The sequence below is a fragment of the Solanum tuberosum genome, unplaced genomic scaffold (assembly GCF_000226075.1).
Source record: "Solanum tuberosum cultivar DM 1-3 516 R44 unplaced genomic scaffold, SolTub_3.0 scf00032, whole genome shotgun sequence".
Lineage (NCBI taxonomy): Eukaryota > Viridiplantae > Streptophyta > Magnoliopsida > Solanales > Solanaceae > Solanum > Solanum tuberosum.
The window spans coordinates 908,973-930,792 of record NW_006238958.1 but is presented as its reverse complement, the minus strand read 5'-3'; the positions used below and the strand labels follow the sequence as shown (position 1 = coordinate 930,792).

At 29.8% G+C, this 21,820-nt stretch overlaps 2 protein-coding genes across 2 annotated transcripts; both read right to left on the bottom strand.

Annotated features, from left to right (window-relative positions):
- Positions 1 to 793: 793 nt before the first annotated feature.
- LOC102600755 (LRR receptor-like serine/threonine-protein kinase FLS2) lies at positions 794 to 2,294 on the bottom strand. The gene has a single exon (XM_006342167.2). The coding sequence runs from the start codon at positions 2,189 to 2,191 to the stop codon at positions 935 to 937; it is 1,257 nt and encodes a 418-aa protein (XP_006342229.2). The 5' UTR covers positions 2,192 to 2,294; the 3' UTR covers positions 794 to 934.
- A 12,719-nt stretch (positions 2,295 to 15,013) lies between these two features.
- LOC102582470 (floral homeotic protein PMADS 1-like) lies at positions 15,014 to 18,498 on the bottom strand. Its single transcript, NM_001288397.1, is given in 7 exon segments — positions 15,014 to 15,396; positions 16,147 to 16,191; positions 16,412 to 16,453; positions 17,357 to 17,456; positions 17,582 to 17,643; positions 18,123 to 18,189; positions 18,278 to 18,498. Coding segments are annotated over 7 exon segments (687 nt in total). The 5' UTR covers positions 18,466 to 18,498; the 3' UTR covers positions 15,014 to 15,213.
- Between the last annotated feature and the right edge of the window lie 3,322 nt (positions 18,499 to 21,820).

Sequence of the window (21,820 nt, the reverse complement as noted above, 5' to 3'; positions counted from 1 at the left end):
TTGACGATATGAAAAATATTAATTAATGAAGGTATATAACAAGGTAAATTAAAGGAGTATTTTCTACAACTTTTCTACATCCTAAAATTTTATATGTGATGTATAGTTTATTAGATTAAATTTTGTGAACCAGACGTCCAAGTTAAATTTGATTTCATCATTTAGCATTGTACTATACAAAGTATTAGTAATTACTTAATTCCAAAATTAAAATAAAAGTTTCGATTTTATGAAAAAATAAGCTTTTGTTCTTGGTATATTAGATGTCACAAGAGAAAACGTGTAATCAACAAAAAAGTAAAATAAACACTTGATGTGATGACCATTTCTTGACCCTTTTTCTCAAATTTTAGACTAGTCAAACTACACTGATAGATCGTTAAAAAAGGTAGTGCCCTAATCCTAGTTGAATACTACTGCTAAAATATCTTGAAGAATATGTAGTAGTACTTATCTTTAGTGGTTCTTCGCATTTTGCATCCTCTCTTTTGTAATTTGGAGTCTATTATTATTATTAATAATATGTAGAAAAGTAATTACACCCTTAATTCATATTTTAGCACCAACTGTATTAATGGATTGATTCACAAGGGTGCACGTAAACGAGTTAATTATATTCAAATGAGTTCCAATAATATTATTACCTATGTTACAAATATATGGAGTCGAGTAAATTTTTGATCCTCCATCGATACTACAAGAGGAACACAATGAAGTAAACCTCATACAAGCTTTAAAATTCAAAAGACAAAACTTGCAAGCCTCTTTACCTTATATAAAAGGCCACAAAATTAACATTTAGTTCTTTATTGTTAATAGATAAACCACCATTATTTTTATATAATTAAAGCTGTAAAGTATACCTAAGTCCTAAAAACATTGGTCAAAGATATACAAATGGGCTTACATGATTCCATTTTGGGCCTAACACAACTCAAGGAATCCTAGGCCCAAACTTTTTACAATCCAATAAAGACTTCTGATACCCACCATGACAAATGTATACCGAATCTGGACACATATACAAACAGTTATCCACCAAACTAATATTTCCAGAACCAGGCTTTAGGCCCATTAAAGGCCCAGGAATCGGCCCAAACAAATAATTTCCACCCAGCAATAACCTCTCAAACGACGCCGTATGATTCCTCGGAGCCACAACTTTTACTGCAAACTGTATCGGTATCACGCCGGTAAACTTGTTATGCTCCAAATTCAGAGCCGACAGCTCCGGCATCGATGCCATAAACGCCGGCAATAAGCCATGCAAATTGTTGTAACTCAGATCAATAGCTATAAGCTTACTTCGAAGCACTAAATCTTCCGGCACTTGCAAAAACGTAAAGTTATTGTAAGAAAGTGTAAGCTGCTGAAGAGATGAGTGATGAAATAACACCGCCGGAATCATCCCGGAAAACAAATTATGGCTCAGATCTAACACCTGTAGGAACTTCAACTCTTCGAAGTTCAACGGAAACTCGCCGTGTAAATAATTGTTGCGTATTGAGAGTTCAATCATCGAATCAGGTAAATTTGTCGTGAAGAAATTTCCGGCGAGTCTGTTATTGCTTAAATCTAAGAAGATCAGATTTCCGAGCTGATTCAAATTAGGTAACTCACCGGAGATATTGTTTTGTTGAAGCTCGAATCGATTCAGATTGATTAAACCATTAAAACTTTCCGGGATTGAACCGGTGAATTTGTTGTTATCGAGAAATAGTTCCTGTAAACGGGATAGAGAACCGATAGAAGAAGTAACTGGACCGGTGAACGAGTTTTTCGAAAGACTGAGCCGCCGGAGACGAGTTAGATTTGAAAATGAATTCGGGATTGAACCGGAGAGGGAATTATACGACATATCTAAAATCTCGAGATGAGGGAGGTTGAATGAATTAGGCAATGAACCGGAGTAACCGGCTTGGTCTAGGCTGATTTCAGTGACTCGATAAAAACCGGAGACGATGAGATCACAGCGGAAACCGCAGGTGAACCGGTCGGTGAAAATGTGATCACATGGGTCTATAGTGAAGTTCCATGAGTTTAAGCATGAACCGGGTTTAATGGATTTTGGGTTTATTCCATTTTTGAGATTTTGAAGTCCTTGTATATCAATAGGATGAGTTTTGCATTGTGCTAATAATACAAAGAAGATGAAAAATGAAAAAAAATGAAGAAAAAACTGCATTTTCATTTTCTAGGTTTAGGTTTATGAGCTTTTGGATCTAGAAATGAACGTGGAGAGTAATAACATGAAACAATTAATTCATCATGAATTGTTTAAGATATATTGTAATCTTGTTATTATCGACTGTGAGATACTAGGTATGTGTTGTTGTAGACGATACTAATTAATTAAGATATATTGTAATCTTGTTCTTTAAGTATTTTCATGTTAGAGATTTATACCTCGATAAAAATATATAAAGAAATCTCATATATTATTAGTTTGAGACAAAGTTAAACGAAATAATAAGAATTCATATAGTCAATCCAACTCATTTTGGATTGAATAGGCTATTAATATAACTGTACAATAACAACTATGACAACAATATATCCAATCACTATCTTTGTGAAGTCAAGAAGTAATTTTCGATAGACTCTCAACTAAAAAAATAAGTTTATCGAAGCAGAATATTAATATATATAACTATGTCAAGAGATAAAAAGAATGAATAGAATTGAAGCTTCTTTTTGGGGATCTAGGTCTTCTGCATGATCACATGTGGGTGCTGACTATTGTGTTTTCAATAGAGAGTCAGACTTGCATATATTTATTTTTTTTATGATAAAGAAGATTTCTTCTTCTTTTTTAAGTCCAAATAGGATAAAGATGACATTTTTATATATTATCAACAAATAGCTTCTGCAGTAGAGTTCATAGTAAACGAAAATAATTTTATGAAAACACTTGAAAAGCTATTAAAAGACTCTCAAGACATGCACTTGTTAGCACCTTTTTGAGAGTGTTCCAAAAAACTTATAAATTCTATTCATTTCTTGTGATAATAGTGCACAACCTTGCTTGTACCTCGACTATACCATTAGAGAGCCTCGAAAAACAATGCAAGAGCTCAGATCCAAAGTTAAGAGTGATGTTAGTTGGACATGTAATGACTTATTTAACTACAATCAAGTCATCACTCATCAACATTTAGGTTAGGAGCCATTAACTATGTTATGACGAAAGTCATTTTCCATAGAAAACGTTTTTCTTGAAAACTATTTTCCTCAATAATAATTTCTCGTGTTTAGTTTGGTGAGTAGCAAGCAATTTTCAGACAAAAATATCTAATAATAATATTAGCAACTAAAAGAGTGTTTTAGATTAAACTATTGAATACTACAAATTAATTTAAAAAAACGCCAAAGTGTTAATAGAGGCAAGTATAATATAAAAGTTAAAAGATAGATATATTATAGAAAAATGATTACATTCATAAGTAAATTTTTCCTCCATTAGTGTTAATTACCATAAAGGAACTAGTAAATCAACAATATCTTCCAAATAACAACGGCACACTCACTCAGTGTAGTCTTGTTCATTATTGACTTTCTTAACATACTTCTAATTAACGTGTACTAGGGTCATACTGAATAGGCATGGTAGCTTTAGACCTTATCTCTATCTTCATAGGGGAAGAGAAATTGTTTCGATATATCTTGGCTCAAAAGGAATGTTATCGACGCAGAATTTCAAATGAAGCAAAAAATAGTAACATAGATTAAGTAATCCTTCAAATAGAAATCACAAAAATCAAATTCTGACTGGAAAAAAATAATTAAAATTTTTAAAGAAACAAACCATCAAAACTCAATTCATCAAAACAAGTGGAAAAAAAAAAGAAGAAATATATATTTTTTGTTACCATAACAGTGTGGATAAGCATAAAGTCCTCTTGAAAAGTCCATGAAGAACGTAACCAGGTGAAAGAACTCCCATTGTTTTAGAACTCAAAAAACAAAACAAAACAAAATAATTAGCCATTTTTTTTAGAATAAAAGAGAGGAAATACTTTTTTTTATTTTGTGAGTGAAAATAACCTTAACAAGCATGTGTATTTATATTAGCTTGGAGGGACGAACATTTAAGTGTTTCTCTTTATAGAAGATAATATTCTCATTAATATGATTTGGACTGCTAGGAATAGATGTCAATTTAAATTTAAATCGAAAATATCTGATATAAATATTTTGTTATGTATTTAAGTGCTTAGGTAACATAATTAAATTATAATTCAAAGGTCAAAATAGAATGTGAAGTTTAAAGTTTTTCTAGATATGTTCAACAAGTGATTGATTTTCGTTTTTTATTTCTGATAATTATGTATAATTTTTATTCTTATTTAGGCTCACTTTCAAAATTAAATCAAAGGATATAAAAAGTAGAGTTATAGATGTAATTAAGAAATGTACTTTTATTATAAAAAAAAATCAAACATTTCTTAGAGAAGTTTAAGGACAAGTTTGAACATGTAATTTGAAGGTCAAATCAAATATTTTTTAAACAGTTTTAAAGAGAAGTTTAGGTATGCGTCCGGCCACGCAATTTGAAGCTTAAATTTAAATTTTTAACTTGAATTTAGAGTTTATATATATAATTGAATAAATCTCAAAACATAATTTAAAATCTTAAAATTCTCCAAAAAGTAGATTATCATTTTTTTTAAAAAAAAAACTAAATTAAGAAACCATACTAGGATCGCTTTAGTGAATATATATATATACAACGTCTTAAACTTGCGAGCAAATTTTATACAGTTCAATTTTGAACAGTGGCTATCGCTTTAGTGAATACTTCACATACTATCATCAAAGGTAAGAGTCAAACCCCGGATGCTCATAATTAAGAAACCATACTACGATCAATTAATATGATGGGGTAAGAATAATAATTTCGGAGTAGAATTTTAAATTAGTTTTATCTTTTGTTTGATTTGAGGTATTAGTGCCACCTCTTCAATCGGATAGTACTAATGATTATGTAGTAGCTAATCTAGATGTCTGTAATGTAGTAGACAAACTAAACGTCTGTAATATCTCAGGCCACTGATTGTGTAATGATGCATATTATATATAAATAAAATATCTCTGTTTTAACCACAAAAAAAAAGTCCAGCTATAAAAAAAAAGAAAATAGTGAAGAAAACTACATTTTCTTGAAAGTGGTAGAAAAATTAAAGATGAGCCTAAAAGCTGCCCCTATCTTATAATAAAAACTCTCATTCAAAGAAATCAACTTATATTAAACCTACTAAATTTTATTACAACATGATAAAGTAACAAATTTTCATCCTTCAAGATGACAAACATATAATGTACCTATCTTAATTGAGAAATTACTTCTTTTACTTCCATTCCTTTTCAACTATACATTGCAGTCTCAATGCGATGGTATGTTTTGACTCGTGTCATCATTCCATCTAAGAGTTTAATCTATAATTAGAGTAAGCATAATTATATTAACTTGATCATGTCTTTGTTCCCTCGTGTATGAGTCTTGAATCTTTTCCATGCTCAAACATGTGAAAATTTGTGGAAGATAGTGCTAGTGGCCACTTTTCGGCCTTGCCTTTGAAAAATAGTACGTAACTATTTTGAAATTTATATAAATAAAATATCTCTTTTTTAACCAAAAAAAAAAAAAAAAAAAGTCCCACATCATTCATTCATTTAGGGTTGGAAAGACTTTCTATACAATTTGGGCAATCCTCCCTTCATAAAGTAGATTTTAGGATTGAATTAGACCCAAATTAATTTCATTTCTCTTTTATATATCCCCCACTACTCCAATGGAACTTATTTACTAACGGTGTAACACATAATTTCGACATCCTATAAAATTTAAAATGTAATTCATATAATTTAAATTTTGGCACCGCATTACTCTATGATAGAACTAAAAGATTCATAAAGAACATGAAAATTGGACATAAAGTAGACATCGTATCACGATAAACTCACAAACATGAAGAAAATAAGATAATAACAATGGATTGATATCACTTATATAAAATTCATTTCACGAAACTAAGAAATTAAAACATTTTCATACTCACTTGATCTTTATAAGAAAGTAACATTACATTAAACATTAAAAGATAAGTAACATTTCCATACTAAAAACCATAGATTTTTTAGGAATTCAGTTTCTACCTTATATCTCTTCATAAATTCCTATTAACATCCTCTAGCTTCCTTGACTGCTCTTGCATACTAAATAGGCATCGAAGTTATGGGATTTCGACCTGGCCTCGAAGGCAATTATGGTGTTTTGCAAAACCCCCGAACTCCAATGTCAATTCAATATGACCCCACGTCATATTGAATTGGCATTGGAGCTTGAGGGATCAGCAAAATACTATAATTTCCTCTAGGACTATATCGAAATCCATAGCATTTCCCTTATAAGCAAGGTCTTGCTCTATTTATCAACACCTCTTCCAGGAATAGGGCACAACTCACGAGAAACATTGATGTTATCAATGCAAAAGAAAAACGTTGTCATTTTGAGGAACCTCTAGGACCTCGGTGTTTAGAGTGCAACAAATAACTCCATCACGCATTTCAGGATTAGCAGGATCAACATACTTGTCACTCAACTCTCTAGAACAAGCACCATCAGGAATATAAACCTCTTGATCTGGGGCTTTTGGAATTTCAGATACATCCTTATTCTTATCAATCATGTCACTCTCCTCATAAGGAGTATCCAACAAGAATGAGCTCACATCAAACGTCTCATCATTTTCATCAAGTCCCATAAAAGGCAATGATAACTCATCATCAATACAACGTGAGATTTGATCTCTCATGCTGGATGATGAGATGATAGTAGTCGATATATCATAACCTGATGTATCCATTCTATCCGCCCCATTGCGAACAAGAGGGACTAATGTATCAGCCCCATCACAAACAAGAGGGACAAATGTGTCAGCCCCATCGCGAACAAGAGGGACTAATGTATCTGCCCCATCGCGAACAAGAGGGACTAATGTGTCAGCCTCATCGCGAATAAGAGGGACTAATGTGTCGGCTCCATCGCGAACAAGAGGGACTAATGTGTCGGCCCCATCGCGAACAAGAGGGACAAATGTATCGGCCCCATCGCGAACAAGAGAGACAAATGTATCGGCCCCATCATGAACAAGAGGGACTAATGTATCTGCCCCATCGCGAACAAGAGGGACTAATGTATCTGCCCCATCACGAACAAGAGGGACTAATGTATTAGCCTCATCATGAATAAGAGAGACAAATGTGTCAGCCTCATCGCGAACAAGAGGAACTAATGTGTCGGCCCCATCGCGAACAAGAGGGACTAATGTATTTTGCATGCGTATTTCTTTCTCATCTAGGCTACATAGGAGAGTTCGCCAACGAGCTTGCAATTCTTGATCATTAAATCTCCGTAAAAGTAATTCCAAAGAAGCACCAGTCTAGAAAAGAAATAAATTAATATGTCAACAAATTAAATTAATGAAACGTTCAAAAAAATTATCTACGGAGTTAACATTTTATAATCATTCAATCTTTAATTCTACCAAATAAATAAAATTTTAGGAGAAATCAGACAAAAATATACTCAGATATTGACAAACAATAAAGGAAAATAATAATAATTCCTCTTCTAATAAATTAGAATAAATTGAGTATAGAAATTTTTTATTTAATTAATTTCTCATAATTTCACAATAAATACTACAAATACTATTAGAAACAAATAAGACATAATAAGCAAGAAAAAATAACTAGACAATTAAGTATTAGATTCAAGGAAATTTCCGATTTGAATTCAATTTCATCTCTATTTACCCAAAAAAACATAAATTAAACTCCATACGCATTATCTCATTTTTTTTCCAAAAAAAAAAAAAACACATTCACTAACCTGCACAGTAAATCACCCAAAAAAAAAAAAAGATCTAGTCCTTTGGTCCTTCAAATAGACGAAGACAACAATTACATATCAAGTGTAATCAGACAATCGAGGGTAAAATATATTCAGTGATTACTCCTATCTTAATAGGGACAAAAATGTTGTTTCTGATAAATCCAAGATAAAAAAAAAGTTATCCACGCAAAATTACAAAAACAACCAATTAACAAGATACAAAACAAATGAATCAACAAATATCCTTCAAATGAAAATCACAAGAATCAAATTCGGAATGAAAAATAAACACTAAAAAGCATACATTCTTTAAAGAATAAAACATCAAAACAAGTGTAAGAAAAAGTATTTTTTTTGTTACCATAACAGCGTTGATAAGCAAAAGGTCATCTTGAGGGGTCCATGAAGAACTTGGTGAAAGAGATCCCATTTTTTTTTTATTGGAGTGAAGTGAAGAAAAATATTTGATATTTGTTTAATTAACAAGCTTGTATTTATAATAGCTTGGAGGGACAGTGCAATTAAAGTATTTCTATATTAGATAATATTCTCATTAAATTTTGTAAATATTGTTTTGACCGCGAGAAGTAGAAGTCAATTTAAATTTAATTCTAAAATATCTGATAGAAATATTGTCGTGTATATTTAAGTGCTTATTGAAATAAATTATAATTTGAAGGTCAAAATAAAATTTAAAGTTTTTCTATATATGCTCAAGTGATCATTTCCCTTTTTGGTTTATCATAATCATGTATGATTTTTATTCTTATTTAGGCTCAATTTTAAAATCAAACCAAAGGATATAAATAGTAGAGTTATAAATGTAGTTACTAACATAATATATTAATTAAGAAATGAGCTATTATGAAACAAATAAAACATTTGATAAAAAGATTTAGAGAGAAGTTTAATTTGAAATTAGTGTTTGTTTATAAAATTTGGACAAAATTTTAATTTCAAATTATGATTTGAATTTCAATTTTTTCAAAAAGTAGGATTTTAATTTCAAGTTTGTAATTTATTTATTTTTATATATAAAATTAAATTTATGAATTAGGCCTAAGATCTTTTAGGGGTGGGATGATTTTTTTTTTAAGACAATCCTCTCCTTATGAGATAGATTTTGATGTTGAATTAGGCTAAGATCCATTTCTTTATAGAGATATCCCCATACATGCCGTATCACATATAACTTAGTTATCAGCACAATACATCTCATAAAATTTAAGATCCATATAATTTAAATTTTGGAACCACATTAGTCAAAGATAGAACTAAAACATATATAATGGACATAAAAGTAGATATGATATCATGAAAAACCTATCAATATGTATTAAAAAAGAACATAATTTCAACTAATTAATATCACTTATATAAAATTCATTTCACGAAACTTATGAAATTAAAACATTTCCATACTCACGTGATCTTTATAAAAAAGTAAACATTACATTACATATAAGAATTATATAGCAAAAATCTTCCAACTGCAAAAATCATAGTGTTTTTAGGATAAAATACATTAAAGAACTGTGACAATAATTAAACAACGTTCTAGCAAATAAGAATTATATAGCAAAAATCTTCCAACTACAAAAATTTTCCTCTCATTCTTTAATATCAGTAATTAACAATAATAAAATAAAGAGAAAAAGATCCATTTTTAATCAATAAATTAAAAAGTCAAGAGTTCTTGTCAAAAATCTAGAATTCCCTAGGTCAATACAATTCAACATGTTGTATAGAGAATAATTTTGTACAAATTACCGGTCAATTTTTTTTTATATATATCTATAAGAAATTTTGAACATTTTAAGCAAGTAATAGCTAAAATGTTTAAAAGTTAAGATAGACGTAGGAAAAATGATCTATGCCCATAAGTACAATCATTTCTTCCATTAATATTTCAATGAAAATAAAATTATTTTCGTCATACCAAACATTAAAAATTAAAATCACTTCTCATCTAAAACATAACTAGGTTATACTAGTTTGGAGAGACCAACACATTTAAAGTATTTCCTTGGATAATATTGGTAATCCGATTAAGAAGTTAATTTTTGGGAATTGGCATTTTGTAATTTTGCTTGCGTAGCTAGAAATGGAAAAAAATCAACCTTTTTCTAAAAAAAAAAACTCCGACTTTGACTTTGACGGTGAAAAACTCCAAATAGGTACACATAATTTAGATTAGAAGGAGTGAAAGTCACTTGACTACAAGAAAAGAAGGTCTAAATTAGAATTCAATCTTCCTTTCTCCAAACTATACAAAAAGAGATTGAATCAGACCGATTTTTGAACTTAATACATAGACAACCATTTAAATTTGTGAGTAAAGACACTCATAATTGTAATTTATTCCAATTAACCATTTGAATTCATGATAAAATATTTTTTAAAACTATATAAAACAATTGTTAGTAACTTATTTAAATTTTTGCCAATACTAAACACTATCCACTTACCATGAGCAAGAAAATAAAGCTCCCTTGCTCTAATATTGTTGATAAAACATAAATTGTTAGTAACTTATTCAAATTTTTACTAACACTCAACAATATTGTGACTGAAATTTGATAGTACCTATAGAATAAAGATTCATAAAAACGTACGTATTGAACATAAAGTAGACATCGTATCATGAAGAAAAGAAAAATAATTTATTTTACGAAACTAAGAAATTAAAACATTTTCATACTTTCACGTGATTTTTATAAGAAAGTACATTAAACATTAGAAGATGCATAACACTTCAATTAAAAAATGTGTCTACCATGCATATGCATACGTTAAACTTTAGTATAAATCATACAGTTAGAATATTAGTATGTTTTTTTCTTAATTTCACTTTAATAATTAATTTTGTACTAGTTACCGATCAATTTTTTTTTTTTTTTTTTGTGGATCTATAGCTATAAAACTTTGAACACTTTTTAGCAAGTAATAAGTAGGAAGTTAAAAGTTAAAATAATCGTAAAAAAACTCAATTTATGCCCATAAGTAGAGTCATTGATCTTCCATTAATATTTCATGAACTTTCGATATACCAAATACCAAAAATTAAAATGACAAATCTCATCTAAAACATTTTCTAGGGAATATTATTTATTTAATAAGGCTATTGAACATGGGACTATTTCCCTTACAAGAAAAGTAAATTCAAATCAAGTAATAAAAGTAAAATACAATTCATTTTGCTCCATGAAATGTATTTATTGCACTTGAATTTCCTAACGGGACTTCTTGCAATGTTGTTCCTTAGCCTTCTTATCATTCTTTTGATTTGCAGATGATGTTAATAACCTTTTAATAGGAGGAAATATAATGTGTTTATAACACAATAGATAACTCCATCGCGCATTGTAGGATCATCTATCACTTTGGGACGACCACTTTCGAAAATGGGAAGATTTTGTTCTTGAACTTTTTGAACTTCGTTAGTTATACCCTAAACATCCAAAAGGCCAAAAAAAAAATATCAATGAAAAGTTAAAAAAATGTTCTACAGATTATATTTATTCTTTAATTTAATTCTACCAAATAATTAACATTTTAGATCAAATTAGAGCTATCTACACTCGGATATAGAAAAACAAGCAATAAAGGAAAAAAAAATAAAATTTCCTCTACAAATAGAAATGACAAAAAACAATTTATGAATGAAAAAAATAAATAATCACGGGAACAAATGTGCACCTTTTCAAAAAAAGTAGAGCACGAAAAACTCAATTCAACAAGAAATTAAATCATTCCCAATTAAACACTAAAAAAACATATGTACACTCTTTAAAGAATAAAATATCAAAACAACTAAAAGAGAAAACCAAAAAGATAATCAAAAAATAAATATATTATTTTTGGTACCATAGCAGCGTTGAAGAAATGATTTTTTCTTGAGAAATAATTTATATTTGTGAGTGAAAATAAGCTTAACAAGTGCTCTTATTTATACTAGTTTGGAAAGACCGATACATTTAAAGTGTTTCATTAGATAATATTTGTAGTCCAATTAAGAAGTTCATTTTTGGGAATTTGTAAATTAGCTTGGACAGCCAGAAATAGAACTTTTTTAAAAACTTTTTTCCAAAAAAAAAAACTTTCACTTTGACTGTGAAAAGATCCAAATAGGCGCATATAGTTTAGATTAGAGGAAGCGAAAGTCACTTGACTATGAGAAAAGAAAGTCTAAATTAGAATTCAACCTTCCTTTCCTCAAACTATACAAAAAGAAAGTCTAAAAACACTCATATTATATTTATTCCAATTAAGCACTTGAACTCATTATAAGATATGCTTGAAAAATATATAAAAACAATTGTTAGTTACTTATTTAAATTTTTGCTAATACTAAACAATATCCACTTACCATTCACAAAAAAAATAAAAAATGAAGCCTCCTTCTCTAATATTGTTGATAAACATAAATTGTTAGTAACTTATTCAAATTTATACCAATATTGAACAATATTGTGACTGAAATTTGATAGTACCTATATAAACATAAAATATTGCTATATAGTAACTTATTTGAGCTTTTTCCAACTATATTAGCAGTATTTTGAGATTTAATTAAGCTTTCAATAACAAAGAAAAGCCTATCTATTTATATTCTCACTACCTCTGATCATTTCAATATATATATATAGATGCAAGTGATAAAGATCATAAGTAAGAATAATAATATTTTTGGGATAGAATTTAGGATTAGTTTTATTTCATATGTGATTTGGGGTATTGGTTCATTTTGGATACAAATTTTGAACCCATATAATTTAAATTTTGACACCGTATTTGTCTAAAATAGAAATAAAGATATTGAGCATAAAGTAGACATTGTATCATGACAACCTACTGACATGGAGAAAAGAAAAATAATCTGTTTTACGAAACTAAGAAATTAAAACATTTCCTCATTCGAAATGATAGAATAGATATATGTAACATGAATGAGTGTGTTTTTATGCCCATAAGTAAAGTCATTGATCTTCCATTAATATTTTATGAAAATAAAATAACTATCGTCATACCAAATACCAAAAATTAAAATGACAAATCTCATCTAAAACATTTTCTAGGGAATATTTATTTATTAAGGCTATTGAACATGGGACTATTTCCCTTACAAGAAAAGTAAATTCAAATCAAGTAATAAAAGTAAAACACAATTCATTTTGCTCCATGAAATGTATTTGTTGCACTTGAATTTCCTAACGGGACTTCTTGCAATGTTGTTTCTTGGCCTTCTTTGCATTCTTTTGATTTGCATATGATGTTGACGACCTTTTAATAGGAGGAAATATAATGTGATCGTTGTTCGGAATTTCTAGGGCTTCCGTGCTTATAACGCAACAGATAACTCCATCGCGCATTGTAGGATCTTTGGGACGGACACTTTCGAAAATGGGAAGCTTTTGATCTTGAACTTTTTGAACTTCATCAGAGATACCCTAAACATCCAACATGCCAAAAAAATCAATTAAAAAAAGTTCTAGGGAAATACAAATTATGTAAAAATTTATATTTATCATTCTTTAATTAAATTCTACCACATTTTTTAGATCAAATTAGAGTTAGGTACACTCATATATAGAAAAACAAGCAATAAAGGAAAAAGAATAATTATTCCTTTTCTAATAAAAATCACAAAAATCAAAATAAATAATCAAACATGTGCACCTTTTCAAATAAGCAAAACACAAAAAACTTAATTCAACGTGAAATCATACATCTTAAAGAATAAAACATCAAAACAACTAAAAAGAAAACCAAAAAAAACAATCAAAAAAGAACATTTTTTTTGTGGTACCATAGCAGCGTTGAAGAAATGACTTTTTCTTGAGAGTGAGAGAGGGGAAATATTTTATATTTGTGAGTGAAAATAAGCTTAACAAAAGTTCTTATTTATACTAGTTTGGAGAGATCAACACATTTAAAGTATTTCCTTAGAAGTTAATTTTTGTAAATTTGGGATTTTGTAAATTAGAGTGGACAGCTAGAAATAGAAAAAAAATTAAAAAAACTTTGACTTTGACTTTGACTAATTTGACTGTGAAAAGCTCCAACTAAGCGCACAACGTTTATATTAGAAGGAGTGAAAGTCACTTGAAAACAAAAAAAGAAGGTCTAAATTAGAATTCAACCATTCTTTCTTCAAACGGTACTAAAAGAGATAGAATCAGGCCATTTTTTTAACTTTATACCTAGACAATCATTTAAACTTGTGAGTAAAGATACTCAAATTATAATTTATTCCAATTAAGCACTTGAACTCATGATAGGACATGCTTAAATTTTTATCAATACTAAAGAATATCCACTTACCATGAGCAAAAAAATGACGCTTCCTTGCTCTAATATTGTTGATAATACTAAACAATATTATTGTGACTCAAATTTGGTACCTATATATATGAACATAAACTACTACAAATAGTGACTTATTTAAACATTTTCCAACTATATTAAGCAATATTTTGAGTTTTAATTAAGCTTCCAATAACAAAAAAAAATGTCTATCTATTTAGATTCTCACTACCTGATCATTTTAAAAATATATAAGATGCAAGTGGTGAAACTGTGAAAGGGAGAGCCTTGAACAATAGCAGCCCAAAAATAACATTTATTAATTACTTCTATGTTGGCTATATAATTTTTTATTGTTTATGTTGCATGTAATTAAATTCATATTCATTTGCTATTATCTGAGATAAATTTTTTTAAAAGGTGCAAAAATCTCTTACATTTTCTACAAGAATATATAAATATATAATTCGAACTAAGCTGGAAGGTTAGATACGAATTCGATCTAATTAAGTCAATAACTTTAGTGAATACTATGATCTTATGATACATCATACATGTGTAATAATTATAATAATAATAATAATAATTTTTGGGATAGAATTTAGGATTAATTTCATTTTCTTCAAAATTTTGAACAAACATACCAACATGAAGGGAAAAACAACATAATTTCAAGTAATAAATATTGGTGATATAAAATTCATTTCACGAAACTAAGAAATTAAAACATTTCCATACTTTCACATGATCTTTATATATAAGAAAGTACTAAAACATTACATTAAACATTAAAAGATACATGACACTTCAATCCAAAAACAATAGAGTTTGACAACCTTATAGTTTCTTTTTAGGTTTTAACACACTGAATTAAGCAAAAGTAGGAGAATAGTCAGTACTCTCATGCATGTCTAGTGAAGAAACATTGCATGTGATTATTTAGAATACATCAATATACTAATAATAGGGGAAAATATGATAATATTACAATAAGGTGAATTAATTACTACTCAACCTAGAGCAAAAGTAGTAATATCAGAGCCACCTCCACTGTGAAGATGATGATGATGATTGTTGTTTGGTTGAAGGCCTAAGGCTAATATATGATGCCCTCCAGTGGGGAATCCAAGCACGGAATTGTAGTCTCCTTCTTGCTCAACTAATCCACCATATGGATCCTCTTGTCTTGCATCCTGCACCATTCAAAATCAATCATCAATATCATGTATTGTTGGGTTGGAGAAAGAGGGAAGGAAAGGGGATTCAGATGAATATTTTTGTCGATTAATCACATCGTATATATAAAGATGTTGTATTTTTCCTTTGTGAAAATCCTTGGGTTGAGGATAGTTAATCACCATGTATTGAATTTCTTTTAAACTCAAAAGCACCACAATCTTAAGGTTGAAAATGATAGTGTTTACCAGTCGTAAAACTCTAGTAATGTTATTTCAAAATTCACTAAACAAGTATAAATACTAGATTTTGCACGAAGTAAATCAAATGTGTTAGCGGTAGAATTCCAAATTCCTGCGTGCCCATATGAAGGTCTTTTAGTGGTTGTGTGGAAAGATCACAAAAATATAGGGGATGGCTATTCTCAACATAAACATGATTTTCATCATTCTTCCGCAAAGAAACACCAACTATACCACCTACTTCTATCTTGGTCGAACTTTTAAAAATGTTGACAGGTGTGTATCGAATTCTCCCCAAATAATATACTTTTTGAGGATCTGACACGGATGTGGTAGCATTTTGAAGAACCCGATAAACGTACTAGGTTTATCTAGATGTAGAGAACAGTGTAAATCATAGATAAATGCGCATCTAACTACTACTTCTATCAAGCAATATGGCAAAAATGGGGTTGTGGATGATTGGAAAAACAAACTTAATTTCTATGCAATGCAAACAAAATATTAACAATTTTAAGCACTTACAAATTCAAGCAGGAGATTTCTATGTATTTCTTCCACATTCCTAACCTGCAATCAACCAAAATATGAATTCGTCTTCTTTTTTTTTCTTTTTTTCTTTTTTTTTGTGTGTGGACTGTGGAGTGGGAACAGAGGCGGAGCTAGGTGATATATATATATATATATATGTCCTAAAATTTAGAACCCCAAACTCCTAATTCTGGCTCCGCCTTTGAGTAGGAAGGGGGAATAAAAAAGCTCAATAGAAGATGACAACCAATATTGTTACCTTCTTCCTGTAAGTTTCAATCTGATTGCCAATCACCTTATACTGTTCTTTCACAAAAATAAAATAAAGTTAGGCATTGCTTACATAAAGAAAATGACCAACTTTATGGAAGGCAAGCAAATAAAAATGAAAAGGTAGTTAAGGATATTACTACTCACATTGGATTACTCTTTTCTATTTATTTATTTTTTGGGTAAAAGAGGTAATTATATTAATAACTAATATGCATCATAACAAAATACTCATGAATCGACATGATGAACCAATAGTAATAAGTAATATGCATCACTCGTAGTGATGAAGAATCCGATCTTTAGATCTACACCCGTTCAATCGGCCTTTAGATGTATTCTCTCAAGTTCTTGAATGATAGGTGTCTACTTAAGAGAAGCTGAGTTTCATAGGACTAGTGAAGTAATTGAAAGTCCAAGATAGAAAGAAAAAATTGTCAATACATATGTACTATTTTTATTCTAAAATTATTATTACGTTTCGTCTTTCAAAAGTTTCAAGCTAACTGAATTTAGATTAAATTTAGTATCTTAAAATGTCGAACAAATTTTGTTAGTTTGACCCCCGAAAAACGTCCTATGTATTTTGGGAGGGATACATGCCAACGGCAAGCTACTTATCAAGTGAAATTGAAGGGAAAATGTGAGTTATTTATTGAAGCTCATCTAAACTCATATTGTATCTCTATACCTTCTTTTTTTAGTTGATCTAGATCAAGATTCAAGTAAATTCCGTCTTTATGAGCTTATTCACAGTATGATCAGTCTCATGTTCATATAAATGAATAGGATTGTCGAGGGTCAATCGAAGAAAAAACCTCTTTACCCATAAAGGTAAGAATAAAATTGCAAAACATTCACTTGACAACAATAAAGTGATTCGATTACGAATTATTTCAATTTTAGAAATTTTAGTTTAATAATTGGAATTAACCTTTCTTTCACGAATAAGCTTCAGAGAATTGTCCACATTTTCCATGAGCTCTTCCAACTGTTCAAAGTTCAGATCATTTAGGCTTTCTCCCATCCTCTGCCTATCCATTAATTATAATATCAATAAATAAACAAAATAAAATAAAATAAAAAGATTAATTTTTTTAGATTTTTAATCAATAAATTAAAAAGTCATAGATTCTTGTTAAAGATCTAGATATCTAACCTGATCTCTTTTCGTAGATTCCTATTAACATCCTTTAACTTCCTCAGCTGCTCTTGCATTTTCTGCACAATATTTAACAAATACTAATAGATCTGAAAGTACCTCAAAAAATTATAAGTAAAACAATCTTCCTAATAATTAAACTTTTAAATGAGACATACATACAGTTCAACATGATATCAAAGAAGTGGTTTAGATGATCTATTAAACACTCGAAATTATATAGAAAATAATGTAATATGTACACCTTAAAAATTATTTTTTTACAGATCTATATAAAATCTTTAACACTTTTAACAAAGTTCCTAACTTCACTATTGTATCAAAACATGGGGATCGATAGAGATCTTGGGTAATTCATATCTCATCACCATCCATTATTTCAAGAATCTTTACATCTTTAGCCCAAAATCAAGTGAATAAAAGTATGATCTATTTAAAACAAAATAAACTTGTTAGATGAGATGAATTTGTTACACAATTTAATCAAAAAAGGGGAAAGTTAAAGATCTTAGAAAGGAGAAATCAAAGAAATTAAAACCTCATAGTGAGAAGTCCAAATATCAACTCCAATAGTCTTTTGGTACAGATCGAACAATTGCTTGGTCCTAACAACACATAAACAACATCAAAATAATCAACATACACACGAAATTTCAAGAAAAAAAATAAAATAAAATAAAGTTGTTTTCTTACGTGATAGAGGGACTTATAAACTCATGAAGTTTTCCAGTACTAGAAATCATAACAATTGAAACTTTAGCATCACAAAGAACTGTAAGTTCATTAGCCTTCTTGAATAGCCCATTTCTTCTCTTTGAATAAGTCACTTGCCTATTTGTTTGGTTTTCTATTTTCTTGATCTGGATCTTACCACGAGCCATAACTCTCTTTTCTTTTTTTTTGAGATCTTGAATACTCAAACCCTAAAAGGTCAAGTTAACTTTTTATTGTGCAATTTTTTATTTTTTATTTTGATTTGTGATAAGATATTGGAGGAGGAGAAGAGTCTTAGAAAGATGGAGTTACTAAAAATGGAAAGGTATGCCAAAACAATGAAAGGTGATTGCAGAATTTGATAAAAGTAATTTAAGAATCAATCAATTGTCACTTGTTGTAGTTGTCCCTACCATCACAACGTCTCAGTTATCAGTCACTTGTCACCCACCAGTATTTATATTTTTATTATGAATTAAACGAGGAAAAATGTGTGATCATCTTATTTTTAAAATTCAAGATATACTTAATACTAAGAGGGATTATATATTATACGTCTCCTCGTATATAGATTTGGTTCTTTTATTTCTAATGCAAATTCTTTTTATTCACTGGATGACGTCGAGATCATGAGATATGGATTTTGAATAATTTAATATCATATTAAAGTGTGTAATTGACCGCGTTGAAGTATTGTAATTGTTCAAAAATATATATGTTGAAAATGGTTAGAGTAGAAATAATCGTTGATGCTCAATATAGTTAGATTTGACTTGAGACATTTTTTCTAATCTTTTTGATCAATCAATTCCTTAATCTGTTTTTATTTTCCTGTTTATTGGTTTGTAGTGCCATAATTATGTACTTTACCAACGTATTCAATGAATTATCCCGTTAATAAAAAAACAGACAACGAATATTATGAAAAGGTTTTGATGGCCTCTACTATACGAGTTAGCCCTCTCAAGCGGTAGATAAAATATCTAGATAATTAGGCCACCTAAAAGATAATTATAAATTATGTTATATGAACATATGATAATTATAGAAATGGCCTATAGAAATTAAGTTAAAACACATGGATAGTAGTTAATTAGTACCCATTCCATAATTGACCGATGTGAGATTTCTTCAATACTCACTCATGTAACAACAACACAACAAACTCAATGTAGTCTCAAAAGCAGATTCTGGACAATAGAAAGGATAGAGTTTACGCAAATCTATCATTTACCTTGAGGAGGTATGTCTAGGATTGGACATTGTGAAAAATAGACATTAGATCTAACTTAATCTCAAATGCTAGTTCAAGAGGTGAAGATTGTTCAAGTCATATTAAAGAGACTACACATAAATGACGGATCGATGTGGGTCCCTTTTTACCTAAAGAAGGGAACTAACTTCTTGCCATTACACTAACTAGACTCAAGTACTTTTTTCACCAATTTTCGCAAATGAAAGATTTGTTCAACAAATTTTGCTTAAGATTCTGTATAGCTAGTATATATTATTAGTATAGCATTACATGAAGGAAATGCAAATAAAGGACCATTGTGTTAAACGAGTGATTGCGGTCTCTTCTTTTATATATGTCTTAAGTTGTACCAACAGATATGGCATATGCTCTAAGTTTAGGGCACTACCTACCCTAAAACTACTTTTGATTTATGCGAATATTATTTGATGCTTTCATCTATTTTGTGATCCTCAAAGTTTTAATTCAACGTATACACCAATAACATGTTCAGCATAATCTCATAAATGAAGTTTGAAGAGGCCTGAAGGGTGTGGTTTGTAGCGAACTTTTTTGTTGGCTAATTTACTCCTTATATGTGCGGGGGTTTAGTGTGAAGATAGTCATCTCCTAACCCTCCTTTTGAAAGGATAAAAGTTTTATCCTTTGTGTTGTATGTTGATGTAAGGTCAAGCCCCCCTCATGTACTTATTCTCATGATATATAATACTCGTGCCAACTAGGGGAATTTTTTTATTTAAAAAAAGAAGAAAAGATAGATAGATAGGGTAAATCGATGTGCATGTGTTGTATGAAAAGGGAAACAAGAGCGGAGTTACAGTATTAGGTACAAGTTTAGATCAAACAAATCCAATGACTTTTGCTTAATTAGACCTTTCAATTGGTAATTCAATAAACAAAACGAGCTACAATAAATTCAATAGTCAACTTAAACGATATTAGGTACAAGTTTGATCAGACAAATTCAATAGCTTTTTCTTAGACTTATAAATTGGTAATTTAGTAATTAAAACAATTGAACTAATTTAATAATAAATTCAGAACTCAATAAACTTAAACGTAACTCTAAAAGGGGTTACGTCGCCTAAGCGACCTCGAACTAATACTAAATATAGACATTCAGAAAACTAATCCTAGAATAGAATTATTCGAATGACAAACAAATTACTAAATACATATATAAACATTTCATAAAACTAACCAGAATATAAGTAGTTTGGCAAAATGTCAGGACTATGAATACATTGCAATAGCGAGTATATATCTAAATGGGACAAACAAAGAACCAATGGTTTAACATTAAACCCTAAAAAGTGATACTAAACTAAAGCCTAGGAAGAAAAAAAGGATACTAAGGGTGTGTTTGGTATGAAGGAAAATGTTTTCCATGGAAAATGTTTTCCTGGAAAATGTTTTCTTGGAAAACAAGTTGATTTTTAACTTGTTTTCTTATGTTTGGTTAGTGAGTAGAAAACATTTTCCGGAAAACAATTTCTAGTGTTTGGTTGGTGAGTAAGGAATTTTTTTAGGAAAATAATTTTCTATGCTCTTTCACCCCCAACCCCTCCCCACTAGATCTTGATATTTTTCTATTATTTCTACACACACTATCAAATAATCCTTTAGAATAAGATCTCTAATTTTAGATGAATATATTTTATGTATCGAACTGTCGTTTTAATCAAAAAATAACTTGAAAACAGCGTGCCATACATTAGTACATGCTTCTAGCTAACACTATACAGTTGAGACTTGAAGTTTTTCACATTATTGTGCACAGTTGCTCATCTCTGTACACCACACACATATTTCAACTGTGCATAGTACAATGAAACACATGCTTGCTCATCCTTATCGAAAGCAAAAGGCCACAATTCATAGATTTACCAAAAAATATCGAATCCAATGCATAAATTCACCAAGTAAAGTCAAATTCAAACACATGAGCAAGTATTTCAGCAGAAAAGCAAGTGAAAGATGAATATTTTGAAGAATTATTGAAAGCATACCTTCGAAATTCTTACAGGAATATGAATGAGAAGAACAACAATGGAAACCCTAAATTTGGAGAGGAACAAGCTGGAGAAATAATGGAGAAACAGCGCTCCTTCACTACGTTTGAGGGTGGGCAAGGGCGTAGGCTGGGGTGAAATTCGCTTGTGTTGCGCGTCGACTTCTTTTCCGGAAAATGATTTCCGCAGACTTGTTACGGAAGTCGTTTTCCGCTGATTTTAGGAAAACAAGTCGTTTAGGAAAATGTTTTCCCA